General features: G+C 34.9%; 1 protein-coding gene across 4 annotated transcripts in view; it reads right to left on the bottom strand.

The window, feature by feature from the left end:
* SESTD1 (SEC14 and spectrin domain containing 1) overlaps positions 1-14483 on the bottom strand; it is a 137388-nt gene that overhangs the window by 82954 nt on the left and 39951 nt on the right. For 3 of the 4 annotated variants that reach the window (XM_024766576.1, XM_024766567.1, XM_024766596.1), the window contains 2 exons: positions 10368-10459; positions 7185-7293 (listed from right to left, as the gene is read on the bottom strand). In XM_024766576.1, the coding sequence (XP_024622344.1) occupies positions 7185-7293; positions 10368-10422 (164 nt within the window). In that variant the 5' untranslated portion in view covers positions 10423-10459. Of the gene's footprint in view, positions 1-7172; positions 7294-10367; positions 10460-14483 lie in introns of those variants that run through there. The other variant, XM_024766586.1, reaches the window with a different exon arrangement.

Here is a 14483-nt window from a genome sequence, read left to right as displayed (position 1 = left end):
ATTCGTGGGGGTAAGGCAATAATACAGTGATCTCTTCTGCATCAGCAACAGCACATAAAGACTTGCTGGGGGAAGCAAATCTGACATCTAACTGCTAGTTGTGGGATCAGGTAAGGAGAAGACCACCCTGACTTACGGAGGATACAAGCCAAAGAAAGACAAGCCTAGTAGAGTTACTGTCAGTGAGTGGTCTTCAGAGAAGTGGCAGCAACTCAGGGACTCTACCAGTGCAGTGTGGAAATTTGCAGGAAGGGGAGCTAAGATACATGGAGCTGCCCAGTGGAGGGCCTTTGCTGGTTGGGACTAGAGCCCAAGAGAAGTAAGTCATCCCCATAATTTGGCACCTGCATCTATGAGGTACAGGTTACACAACCATTTTGTTAAACAAGTAAGTTTTACACAAACGAGACATCTATCTTTCAAAGCACACTAAATTAATCTGTATATTAAGACAAAGAAAGTAATGAAGCTTGCAAATACCATCTGCAGTGATCTTAAGGGCATAAAATACTCTAAATTTATCTTTTAGAGTACTTAAAAACACCCTTGATCATAATTTTCTCACATTTTACTAAGATAGATAAAGAAAATACACACAATTCAAAGATACTACATATTTGAAGATTGTAAGATCAAGTGATCTTTCAACTACTTGAAAGGAATAGTTTGTTTGCTTATTTAATTTTAGCTGTGCCACACGGCATGTGGGATCTTAGTTTCCCGACCAGGGATTGAACCCATGCCCCTGCATTGAATGTGTGGATTCTTAACCACTGGACCACCAGGGAAGTCCCTTTTTTAAAAAAATTGCAATCCTACAAGTGGAGTAATGGTTTAAACTGTTTTTTACAAGAACATACTTCGATTTAGAAGCATATTATGTCCCTTATAAAGGGTGTGTAGCTGCAGTGCTATATTAGTAAATTCCTATACTACTATTAACATTTTATAATTTTAAGACCACTAACCAAAAAAAAAAAATCTATTAACACCCCACTTCCTTGTTCTTACTCCATTAGAGCCTTTCAAGGGTGACGTGGCTAAGTTAAAACAGCTATTAAAGGCGGAGCAGGTCCTTAATAAGCTCACTCACTTTGGCTAGAAAAAGACTGTCAATGGATTTTCTGCAGCTCTTCACTAATTTCTTTGATTACGACTAAGGGCTCCTTCTTTCCATTCAGAGAGCTCTGCTTATACTTACTTAATGGCACTAATTTTACTTATGCTTTTATTATAATTGCTTGTTTATAATTCATCTTCATTAGATAATATGCTTCCAGAAAGCAAGGATATTATTGTCTTAATGATATGTTGGCAGCTTCCAGCTTTTAATACAGAGGGCCTCTAGAAATGTTAGAAGACGCAGATCATATCACTCCTCGGTAGGAATGTAACAATGGCCTTCCTTCTCATTCAGAATTGAAGTCCTTACCATGGCCTAGGAGGTCCTCTAAGTGCTGACTGCAGCCCCTCTGAGGGCTCTCCCAGAACCCTCCTTCTCTCAAACTGCTCCACCCACACTACCCTCCCTACTGATTGCACAACACACTGAGCCTGCTCCTGACTCAGGGCCTTTCCACTTACTGCTCCCTCTGTCTAAGATACTCTTTCTTAAATGCTCTTTCATCAGCTATCTGTATAGCCTGGCCCTCACTACACAGAGCTATGAAGAAACTTAAGTAAGATAAAGAGCAGAAACCCATATCCACTGACTATTGATTACTAAGTATCAATATGAGGTACTGCACAGGATTATGAAAAAATATGTATTATACAACACAGTTTCTCCCTTCAAAAAGCTTAAGATCATTTAGAAAGGTGAAAAGGTAAAATAAAAGTATTTTAATTAGTGTCTACTTTACACTCACTGATGTCACCTTTTTAATGTTACTAGGGAAACATATATCTTTGAAATTTTTTTAATGTAAAACTTAAATAATAAATGTAAAAATTCAAGAATTACCATGAAACACATTATGATTAAATGCCTAAGAGTCAGAAACGGCAAGTGCTGTAAGTCTGGAGAACAGCTGGAAGACTCTGGGAAGTACCGACATAAAGGAGCTAATGAAACTTAACATAAAAGGATACAGAGCAAGAGGAATATAAGCAAAGGTACCACTTATTAATTTGGGTAAGTTTCTTAAATTTCTCTGCCCTCATTTTTTCACCTATGTAATAGGGATAATAATATTGTTATTTTGAAGACTGAGTTAATACAAGTGCTATAAAACTAAGTGCCTTGCATGATAAGCGCTCAAGAAATATGAAATGAAAGGGTTAAGTCAAATCACACAATGTCTTGGCATAGCAGTTAAGAAGGCTGAAAGACTGTCCCTGAGAGCACACACTAGTCTTTCTTGCCTTCACAATGCACGGTGTACAATGTCTGCACTTGGTAGCAACAAAATAAATGACCATTGAATTAAATTCATTGTGTGGAAAGGAGAGGAGGTCCTAGAAAACTGAGAAGGATGATAGAACTGTTGTTTTGGTGAAATTTATCTTGTCCTTGTGTACAAACTGGGGAGAGACTGGAGATAGAGAAATTAGCTTGGCTATTGCTGTACTAGTCCAGCTTGACAACCCAGCCATCCCTCGACTTGAACTTAAGCACATGAAAAGGGAACAGAGGCGACAGGAAATTTAAAAATACGTGGTAAAGAAAGGAAATGCCAGCTTAGCTGTCACATTTTAAAATGGACATTATAAGTTTTCAATACATATTCGTTGAATGAATGAAGTAAATATTAAAAAAGCACTCATCAACAGCATAAAGCATGTTCAAAGCATTTAACTACAGTGCTTTGAAGTAACTCTAAGATCAACACAATTATACCGTCATTTGCCAGAAGTGCATTTGCTGAGGAGAAAGGAAGGCACTGCCTTAAACTTTCTTAGAAGCATGTCCCATAAAAAAACAAAAATAAAGAAGAGCCATCCCAATATGTACAAAGTAGATAACGAACAAGAATCTGCTGTATAAAAAATAAATTAAAAAAAAAGAAGAGCCATCCCAGTCACACTCTCACAGACTATACTGAACCAATCAGTGTTATATTCATATTCAAATTACCTTCTAAGTGCTCTGCAGAGTCCTGTAAGCTCCAAGGAGGCTCCTTAAAAGCGGGTGAGGGGGCACTGCAGTGGAAGTGGAATTTGAGAAGGTGGGGATGAGCAGAAATGGCTGTGGGCCTACACTTCTAGCTCTTTTATAAATTTAGTTTCTCTGTAAGATTTTCTTTGAATAAAAATGTCCACAGATAAATTTTTTAAAATTCTGAATGTACAGAATATATGCCCCATAGAATTCTGGCAGTAACAAAACTACTTGTATGGGATTCAAATGATATTTCACCATACACAGCTGTTATATCTCCTTTCACAATATATTTTAAGTCGTTTCTATGACTTTATTGCTAAGTCTGGTTGGTTCCTTCAATATCCACATAACAAACACCTACGGTCTCCAAATCATTTTTATTGGCCTTGTGAATATGGAGATAAATGAAACATGGCTCTGCACTCTAATATCAGACTGATTTAACAGTAAACTCTATGACATCAAGCAGAAGTGAATAGGAAAAGCTGCCTAAAAGGGCTCCTTACAAAGATAACAATGACAAAGAAGGTTGGGAAACACTGATGCATATGTTTTGCCACATGTTTTTAAAAAGCTGGTAGTCTCAATATCTTATAATCATACTTTGTGTAATAGTACTGACACAAATTTCATTTTATACTTTGAATGTGAATATGCTTCTGACTTAAAATTTTGAAATATATAAAGAAATGATATGAGATAAAGATCTACTTGTGAGGTTTTGTTTAGTGCAAATCTCAATATTTACTTTTTTAACGAAAAGATTTGCAGATTAATTTATATATCTTTTCTTCATCTCCATAAGGTAATCTTGAATTTGATTCTGCTTTCTGAGTCATGGACTCATAATTTCTAATCATGTTGTTTATGTCTAAAGTGTACAGCAATCGCTGGTATAACAAAAGAAAAACTCCATTTACCTCTCCTAAAATTTAACACTCAGGTTGGCCCAGCTGTGTCAGTCTATGTTATTTTTTATTAAAAACCCTTTGTAGAAAATGGGGCAGTAATGGTTAGTCCTGAACTCCACACAGACCTGGACATGAGAAGTTACCTGAACATAAACTTAGTATTCAGGTCAGGTTACAATTAACCTGAACTTCTCCTTTCTTCTCAGCCCTCTGCTCAAGAGTCAGAAACCAAAAACAAGCTTAGGACCAAGCTGTATGTAAAGGAATCAGGAAATGACCCCATTTTCAACTGTACTGGGTTACCCATTTAAAATAAGTATGCATCATACCTTGCTCCTGGTCATGAAACTAAGCATAAAATATGGGTAAGAACTGAATAGTTTCTTTCCATTTTTAAATAACTTTTAAAAAGCTGTTACTATATTCAGAATGTTAACGTTTTCACTGCAATGAAAGACTACTTTTGGACATCTCCTATAAAGAAGAGGCCGCATTAGCTAGCTACACTGCTGGAGCTGTCTGGAGACATTCACAGTAGGGAGGAGTTAAGCTTTAACAGCAGAGTCTGGGAGAAACAAGTCACACCAAAAAAAATGCAGACATACTAAAAAAGGAAAAACCTTCTAGACCCAAGCTGAGACTGATCTGACAGGGTAAACTTAAAAACAGTTCTGGGAAAAAAAAAAAAAAAAACAGTTCTGGGATGGAAAGAGGGGTGGATAAACACATAGATACGTGATAAAGTATTACAACATTAGTTACAGGCTTCTAAGTGATGGGCATAATGGTGTTTACTCCACTATTCCTTCAACTTTTTTGTGTATTTGAAATCTCTCATAATACAATTTAAAAGCAGTTTTAATGGCAGGCATTCTGAAGGAGAAAAATCAGTTTTTAAGGCTGCACCTAATAAACTACTGTCCAGAGTTGGAATGAAGAGCTCAAAAACCCTCTAGCTCTCTAATGAAATGGCAAGCACTGATATAAAGCTGCCAACTAAGTTTTTAAATGCCAAAGTTATAGGAGGTTGATCCAAGAAAGCAGAAGGCTAAAAAGTCATGGCGTTCACAAATATTTGAGACGGTCAAACTTTAGCAGAACAATTATCAAAAATAAAGTATCCAGGTATCTATTTTGTCTTGCTAAATTAAGTTCTTTCATCTTGCTTCAACTTACATCTTCTCTATTAGCTGGCAGGTAGGTATGTGTAGCTCTGCAGAAACTGATTCATAATTTACACTGAAATAGTACCATATCTATATAAGAAAGAAAGAGAGAGAGAACGTTTAAATAGTGTAGGCTATTTTGCCCTCCATTGTACTTCCTGTTTGCACACCCAGAGTGAGCAGACAGGCTGCATGAGTGAAACGGGTCATTTACCCTACAGTGTGAGCATCCTGGCAGGCTGATCCTGATTCTAGTATATACAAGCGTGCATTTTCTTATCACAAACCTAACCACAAGCCGACTGTGTCTTCCAGAACTCAGCCTCAATGACTGACATGTTCCAATGCTGGAAGAAAATCTAGCATGTTCACGGAAAAATAGTTCATAAGTCTCTAATTCTTCCTTAGGCATTTTTCAAGGGTAATTTTGACTATCAGTAATTTTTGCATTACATTTTAACTTCAGAACCTCACCCCACATAAGATGCAACTACACTGTACTCTATTCATCTGAAGTATGAGGAGCTCTGGACTGGTGTCAGGAACTGCAGATTCTAATCCCAGCTCTACTGCTAATTAGCTGTGTGATCTTTGGCAAGTAACTAACTTCCAAGTCTCAATTCCCTCAACTGTAAAATAAGGCAGTTGATTCAGATGGTCTCTAAGTTCCCTGAACACTTTTAACCATCTATGAATCCATGAATATTTTTTCATAATTTGTTAGTTATATGTTTAGCTAGTGTCATTTACCTAAAAAGCAGTTCGTTATCTAATGATGAAGAATACAAATTGGCAATCAGCAGCTCAGAGAATTAGCAAGGCTATTCAGTACTAATACACTGTGAAGTCTGATAACTTTCTTTTCCAGAAAGTAAAGACTGAAAATTTTCACTTTAAGACCTCTATTTTCCCAATATTGAAAAAACATTCAGCAACAGAATCATTATACACCAATACTGGAAGCAGATGTGATTTAGAACAAGTCAGTTGTTCTAAAATGTAATTTTAACCCTGTATTCTTCAAGGTGGTTTAAAATGAAATAATCTATTATGTCAATAATGCAAATATAGGAAAAGGATACAAAGAATTGTTTGCTCTGACTAAAATGTTTAAAATTCACTATTTCGAGCTTAAGAGCATTATGTAAAAGATAGTTTTGTTCCTTTTACCACCCCTATATTTTACAAACACACACAAAACAATCTGCCCTCATTCCTGCACTTTGCTGCAGTGGGTTGCAAATGTGACTGCATATTAGAATTATCCAGGGAGCTTAAAGAATTTTTTTTAAAGTCTGATGAGCAGTCCTCCCAAAAACAATTGGATCAGACTCTCTGGAGGTGGACCCACAAGCATTAAAACTTTGGAAAAAATCTCCAGATGATTCTAATGTGCAGTCAGATTTCAGTCCCCAAATATCACATATGGGAAAGGAAGCTGGGGAGGGGGCTTTTCTGTTCTTGTTGTTGAAATGATGGGTAGGCTCAAGCAAATACAAAGGTTTAAGTTTTGTCTTCACCAAAGAAATATAAAAATTAAAAATCCAATGATCTTTGGATTAAAATATAAACATATTTTGCATTTTTTTTAAATAAAAATGTTTTAAACTCCAAATAGCTTTCATTCAATAGATTAAAACATACAGATGTATTTATATCTATTTAGTGAAATAGCTACCTAAACACAAGAGCTTTCTACTGAATTCATTTTTCTAAGTTTTCTTAAATTACATGGTATACAGACAGATGCTCAATCTTTGCATTCCTTAAAAGTTGACAGTATATACATTTTAGAAATCAGTATCATTTAGTGCATCAAGAATATAAAATGTCTTTATTTTATCTGCTATGGCATCATATATTATTGATTCTTGTGTTTTCAATTATAATTTCACTGCTAATAAAAGCAGATAAGATAGCAAAGTATACTTTAACAATAGCAGGAATCATTCGTAAGTAAATGAAAACATATTGAAATTTAAGAAAAGACACCTTTAGAGTCACCTTGGAATGCTGAGTAGGTAGTCTAAGGTGACACTCAGCTCGTCCATATTTGTCTGTTCCAGGCATAATGGAATTGTCAGAATGAGGCCGCTTCGTCTGTCCTTTCCTCCTATTAAAGAAAAAAATATATAAATTTAACATGTAAGAGATTTTAAAGCACTAAATGAATTAAATATATTTGCATCCAATGTTACTATAACAATTACAAGTTTAAGACATCAGTAAAAAACAATCTAATGGCTGTTTATTTTATATATTGTAAATGTTTATAGTAGTACAGCAAAATTATATAAAATTTAGAAAAAATAAGAGGAAAGAAATTCACCAATGAAATATTCACTTAAACATAGCGATTCTCATTTTGTTTAATTTCTTCCATTTAGTCTGCTTCTGATTGTAATCAATTCATCAAACACCTATTGTGTGCCTAGTACAGTAAACATTTGCAAGTAAAACAACAAATTTCTTATCAACCTAGGAAGAAAAACTTTAAGTCGTAAGAAATAACAGTATGAAATATGACAGATAATTTGTTAGGATGTGTTGTACAAAATATATAAAATATTATAAAAAGGGATTTAGAAAATGGAGAAAATGATAAGAGCTGTAATAAATGTAAAAAACTTCATAGAAAAGTAAAACTTAAGAAAAATGAATAGAATTTATAAACCAAGTCAAAAGAGCATTCCGTGATGAGGAATGATCTGAGTTAACTCACAAAGGTCAGACAGGCATTCTTTTTGTTCATGAGGCAATAAAGGGAAAGCCCTGTCCAGCTGAGAAGAGTGCACGGGACCTGGATATAGAATTCTGAAAGCCAGGAACTGGAACGCACTTACATTTCATGGATGTTCAAGTTCTCTTCGATTTTCCATAAGCATTAAAATATAACTAGTACTTTTATACACACACAGCTTCTTTGAAAGCTCCCCACATGATTGATTTTCACACTGAAGTCCATCTTTTGATCCAACTGACATTTATGGCAATTTTAGAAACTTAAAAGCCAGCAAACACTAAAGCAAACAATTTTATATGATCTCTATCACCAAAAACTTAAAGGACTGAATTGAAAAAAAATGATTCCTATGAATAACATGGATGCAATTCACAAGGTACCAACCATAAATGATCTTTTATCAGATTAACCATGTAAATTACTGATAGTCAACCACTTTGTTTAATCTCAATAAATGGCAATTTCAAATGGTTCAACTTAATCGATAATCAATAGTGACTTCAACTGCAAATGTTGTTTTGTTTAGAATACAAGTTTTATTTTTTTTTAATAGACTGCAACCATGGTTTTCAAACTGTATCCCCTGAATGATTTTGTTGGTTTGAGAAGTTTTTCTCTATTATTAAAAAAGTTTGAAAATTACTGGTTGAAATAATTAACGGTCAAGAGCAAGTCAAGAGGAATTGGGTTCAGAGAAGTCTCATTTTCTCCTCAAAAATCGCTAAGCCCTGCATTAAACCAAACTGCAAAAAGGTTCATATCTGAACTTCAGCACTCTGACCCACTGTGAAATTGTCTGCAGAGCACAGGTCTAACATACAGGATTACATTTAACCTCATGCCCTCAGCTTTCACTAAGGTACAATAAAATAATCACCAGTGTAGATGCAAAAGAAGGCAGATGTCAAGAAGAAAAAGGCTTTCAAGATAGGTATGGTCACCAGGGTCAAATGCTGCACAGAGACAAGTAAAATAAGAATGAAAAAATGTCACTGATAAAGATTTTTTTAAAATAGTAATATCCACTCTTGGCAACAGTATGGGCAAACTGGCTTTTTTTTTTAATTGAAGTATAGTTGATTTACAGTGCTTCAGATGTACAGCAAAGTGATTCAGTTATACACATACATATATATCTATTCTCTTTCAGATTCTTTTCCATTATAGGTTATTACAAAATGTTGAATATAGTTCCCTGTGCTATACAGTAGGTCCTTGTTGTTTATATATTTCATATTTAGTAGTGTTTATCTGTTAATTCTAAATTCCAAATTTATCCCTCCCCTCTTTCCCTTTTGGTAACCATAAGTTTGTTTTCTATGCCTGTGGGTCTATTTCTGTTTTCAAACATGCATTTTCATACACTGGTGAGAGATCAACAATTGCCACAATATTCTTATAGGGCAATCAGACAAAACCTTTAAATGTAAATGTAAATTCTCTTTAATACTTCCAGTTGTAGGAATTTATACTGCTGGACTTGTACAAAATGCACAAACTGTGAATAAGAACGTTTCCTCCAATACCATTCATATCATTAAAAAATGGAGAGAAAACGTGTCAACTGGTAAGGGAAGAAGTTTTTTAAAAAAAGAAAACACATATTAAATAAAGAACTAATATTACTGGTGGAATTCAATATCTTATTTTCTCCTTTATAATGTACACTAGAAAAACATGCCAATTTACAGAGAGATACAATATACATTGAAAAGGACATTAGTAGCCTAAATATCAAGACAATTCTGATAGGACCTAAAAAGTATAAGAGAGAAAAAGCAAGATAATACAACTTAAATAATCTTCAATAGGTGGGTCACAGTACCTATTCTAAAGCATGTGCAAATTTACTCAATGGTCCAAAATTCCAGAGAATTGCTACACCCAGCGTCACCACTGCTTTCACACTAGCAACATATCTCGAAGCTTCTCTTTGACTCTTCTTAGTCAATGCAGACTTTGGGTTAATAATGGAAGGTAAATTCAAGCCTTATAACCAAATTTGAGCAGTAAAAAGTGAAAACCATGTAATTTATTTCATAACTCCCCCTTCATAGGAAGATGGAAGGCAAAAGCTAGAATGGGATAACACAAAAATGAATTACTCTATATTTCAGAAACAATACTTTAGATGCTGGTTAGGCAATTATTCTCAGCCTGTATTAATTATTTCATTTTTATATGAGAAGTGAAATGTCATGACATCTACCTTGTAGAGGTCATTTAATCAAATTACAGAACAGAATAAAAACTAGCTGCCAAGCACCAACAGTGACAGAGTTGGCTTGCACCGCTATCCATTCTGAGTAAAAGATATCTCAGAAATACCTTTAAAACAAAACCTTCAGAGAAAAATGAAATGCCTTTCTGCCAAACTTATCAAACAAAAAAAGATTAAACAAATTTATACATCAAACACTTCCAATTTTAAGAAGAAAACATACCTGAAAGGAAGGCTAGTTTTTTCTTCAGAATGGGTAATATTACTGAGGCCTCCATTTTACTCCAGTAAACTTCCTCCAGTAAATTTTCCTTTCTGAAAACACAGAAAGTTAAATGTCAACTACAAGATAATAATTACTCTATGAAATATATACAGACATACCTCATTTTATTATACTTCACTATATTGTGTTGTTTACAAATTGAAGGCTTGTGGCAACCCTGCATTAAGCAAGTCTACTGCTCATTTTTCCACCAGCATTTGCTCATTTCGTGTTTCTGCGTCACATTTTGGTAATTCTTGCAATATTTCAAACTTTCTATTATTATATTTGTTATGGTGGTCTGTGATCAGTGATCCTTGATGTTACCACTGCAAAAAGGTTACAACCCACTGAAGGCTCAGATGATGGTTTGCATTTTTTAGCAATAAAATATTTTTAATTAAGGTATGTACATTGTTTTTTTAGACATAATGTTATTGCACACTTAACAGACTACAGTATTACATAAACATAACTTTTATTTGTACTGGGAAACCAAAAAATTCATGTGATTTGCTTTATTGCAGTATTTACTGTGGTCGTCTGCAACCGAGCCAGCAGCATCTCTGAGGTATGCCTATACTTAATGGCTTACGCAGGGTTTCTCAATCTCAGAATTATGGACATTTTGAGTCAGATTATTTATTCTTTTCTGTAAGGAGTTGTCCCGTGCCTTGTAGAATATTTAGCAGCATCCCTGGCCTCTACCCACTAGAATACTAATACCATTCCCCCTTCCCAGTTGTGACAACCAAATGTCTCTAGACACTGCCAAATATCCTCTGGCAGGCAAAAATCACAGCTAGTTGAGAATCACTGGCTTAACTGTTTTTCGGAGCAATGCTCTTAGGCTAGAACAGTGCCTGGTACATAGCAGTAACTCAACAAATTATTTGTTGAATAAAGGAATGAATCAATTAATCAAACTTGCAATATTCTATTACTCTCCTTATTATTTACGCAGCTTAATTCCAAATACCTGATTCTTTCAGATCCACTATTAAATGGCTTCCTCTCACTTCTCATATTTTTGCTTCCCCATAACACATGATAACTCACCTTATCCTCATGTTTACCTCAAGTTATTTCCCAATATACTATTTCAGTTTTTGCCCTCACTGTTAACTGTCTCTATCTCTCCACATTTTATATTTTAAATTTGCCAGGGAAAAATCTGATTAGCCTAGTTATCTTTTTGTACCAAGCCATAATTCACTGATCTTGGTTTAGTTTTCTAGTGTCCACTCAGGTACCCCCAGGGGTTATAGAAAATACAAAATGGGACTATTCATACAGCAAGGGCTAAGAGCAAGACAGTTTCCTTTAAATGGGAGCTTTGGCATGGCAGGCATCTGTATGCTTGGCCAGCCCAATATACCATCAAAGCACGATTTTAAGAAAAGCAGGAACTTCAAAACAAAACATAACAAGAAAATCAAAGGTTCAATTATATTAGCCACCTAAACTTAATTTCATGTCTCAGAGAGTATTCTCCATCACATTTATCCCTCCTTCCCTTGTCCTACACCCGCGTACCATCACTACATAGTGACAGTTCCTTGGAGGACACTGTAAAATTGCATTGCATTTAGTGAAAGTATACTCTTTTATAAACAGCCTCCTCTTTTTTTACTGAGCTATAACTGACATAGAAAATTATATTAGTTTCAGGTGTACAGTATGATTTGATACTTGCATATATTGTGAAATGATCACCACAACAAATCTAGTTAACATCCACTACTATAAAGAGTTGCAAAAATTCTTTTCTTGTGATGAGAACTGTTAAGACTTCTCTCTTAGGTCTTTCAAATATGCAATAGTGTTATTAACTACAGTAATCAGAAAGCACACTCTCTTGAAAATAATTTTCCAGCAGAGCAGAAAATGTGACTCTATATTACTTATTCAGCAAATACTTGCTATGAACCTATCCCATTTCAAGCACTGTGCTTTCAGCTGGAGCTAAAAACTCAAGCCACAGCCTTGCCCTGAAAAAAATGTAGTCTTTTGAAAAAATTCCCAGATTACTTGGGAAGAAAAACGACATAGTCTTATTACTTGTCAGATGACTACAGAAGCAAGACTACTTAAAGAAATATTATTTTACAGCTTTTGTATATACAACTAAAAAAAAATCACTACTATTTGTATATATCTACAAAAGAAAACATGTTGTCAAAGTAAATATGATATATTCTCTTCAAGTTTTATCCTCGAATATTTGTTTGCAATTTGTTAATTCAGTTTTGTTCTACATCTGCCCAGGCTAACATACAACTAGTAGGAAGAATGAGGGAAAAGCTCATGTTTTACATGTTTAACCTAAAATAGTAGCACTTCATGTTTCCAGATCAGTATCTTGACCTGATGAGTTTTTTCTCCAGCACTACAAGAACCAGACAGTTCAGACTCACGACTAAGCTCCCTTCTCTGGTGACCAGCTTGTCAAAGACCAGATGTAAAAGTCTGATAATGATGATTAAGCAAGTTAACATTTACCGAGTGTTTATTACAAGGCATACATTGTTCTAAATGATTTACTTATATTAATTTAATTACTCCTTGCAACATTTCTATGAGATAACTACTATTATTAACCCCATTTTATAGAAAAGTAAAATGGGGCTGAGAGAGGTTAAATGTGGCCCAACATCTCAAAGCTAGTAACTGGGGAAGTTAGGATTCACACCCAGGCAATCTGGTTCCAGTAATGATGTTCTCATATCACATGATCAGCTTACCAATAAAACAGCCCTGAAAATATCCAGTGACATCTGGCCAATTGAACAAGATGGAGTCCTAGCTTTTGCATTATCGGTGTAAATGTCAACACAGTGAAAGGGGCATTACTAAGAATTATTATTAAAATAGTTTTGAACTCACAGACCCCCCCGAAACCTAGTAACAAGAGAACTGCTGATCTAGGCTGTCAATGGGATGCTCCAGACAACTTCTCAACTGCCTTTGTGTCCTTCCTATTTTCTGAGCCTATTTCTTCATCCTTCTCATAAATTCTGAGTTATATACATCTTTCTAATGAACCGCTTTCTGCTTAAGTTTTAGCTAGAGCAGCCTTCTCTTTTAGTCAATGGAGAAACTTGGTACAGGAAGCAAAACTGCAATTCAGAGTTTGGTAGGTCTTATCTGCAAACACTCAGCACCGCTGCTTCTTCTTTGTAGGTTTTTTTTTCCCCAATCTGTTGCCATTTATTCTGAATGAAAATGTCCATCAATACACTGAGGATTAAGCCTTGCCACAATAAAACCTAATTAACCAGTACCCAAGAGAAAAGAACCTCTGGAATTCCTAAGGCATAAGAAATGATAGCTGCAGGTAATCCTTTGAATAATATCTGTGTTATCTAAGCTTTGCAAGTCAGGTTATCAATTTTATGCCAGCAAGTGCCAAATTTTTCACCACTGTGTTCTCCACATACTTAAAGTGCAAAAGGGAGATGGTTTCAATCTCTAGTCTAGATTTAACCTTGGCAAACTATAGTACCCAGAAGCAATCTTACATTTCATCACTGTTTCCTGAGACACATGCTCTTTCCAAACTTTTCATGACTTCACAAAACCACCTCAGCATGGCAAAATACTAATTTTTTTTAATCCAACAGTCTTTTTTTTTAAAGAACATTTTGAAAGTGATGAAAAAGTAATTTAATGAGAAATATAGATTTTTGGCTGTGTGGGCCAATATCAAACGAATTGATGAATAAAATGTGAAGCAGTCAAGAGATGAAAGCTGTAATGTTTACTCTTTATATCTTCCTCCCTTCTACAGTCTCCTTTACATCAATCTCTTTCATTGTTATCATAAAAGAGATGGATAATAAAAAGTAATGATTACTGTACTACTAGTTCCAATTAAATGTGGTTTTGCAAGTCATTTGTTTTACATTTTTCAAGTCATTAGCACAGCCATAAGAAAAAAAAATCTGCCTATTTCTAGTTATATAGTTCATAGAATAATGTACAAAACACACAAAATAAAGAGAAAATCCTGCAAAAGACAATACAACCATCCGCTACCATCACCACAATAAATGTTCAATAACATGAGGTATC

Source organism: Neophocaena asiaeorientalis, unplaced genomic scaffold (assembly GCF_003031525.2).
Source record: "Neophocaena asiaeorientalis asiaeorientalis breed wild unplaced genomic scaffold, Neophocaena_asiaeorientalis_V1.1 scaffold113, whole genome shotgun sequence".
In the NCBI taxonomy this organism is placed as follows: Eukaryota; Metazoa; Chordata; class Mammalia; order Artiodactyla; family Phocoenidae; genus Neophocaena; species Neophocaena asiaeorientalis.
Note: the sequence above shows the minus strand (reverse complement) of the source record. Positions and strands in the feature narration are given on the sequence as shown.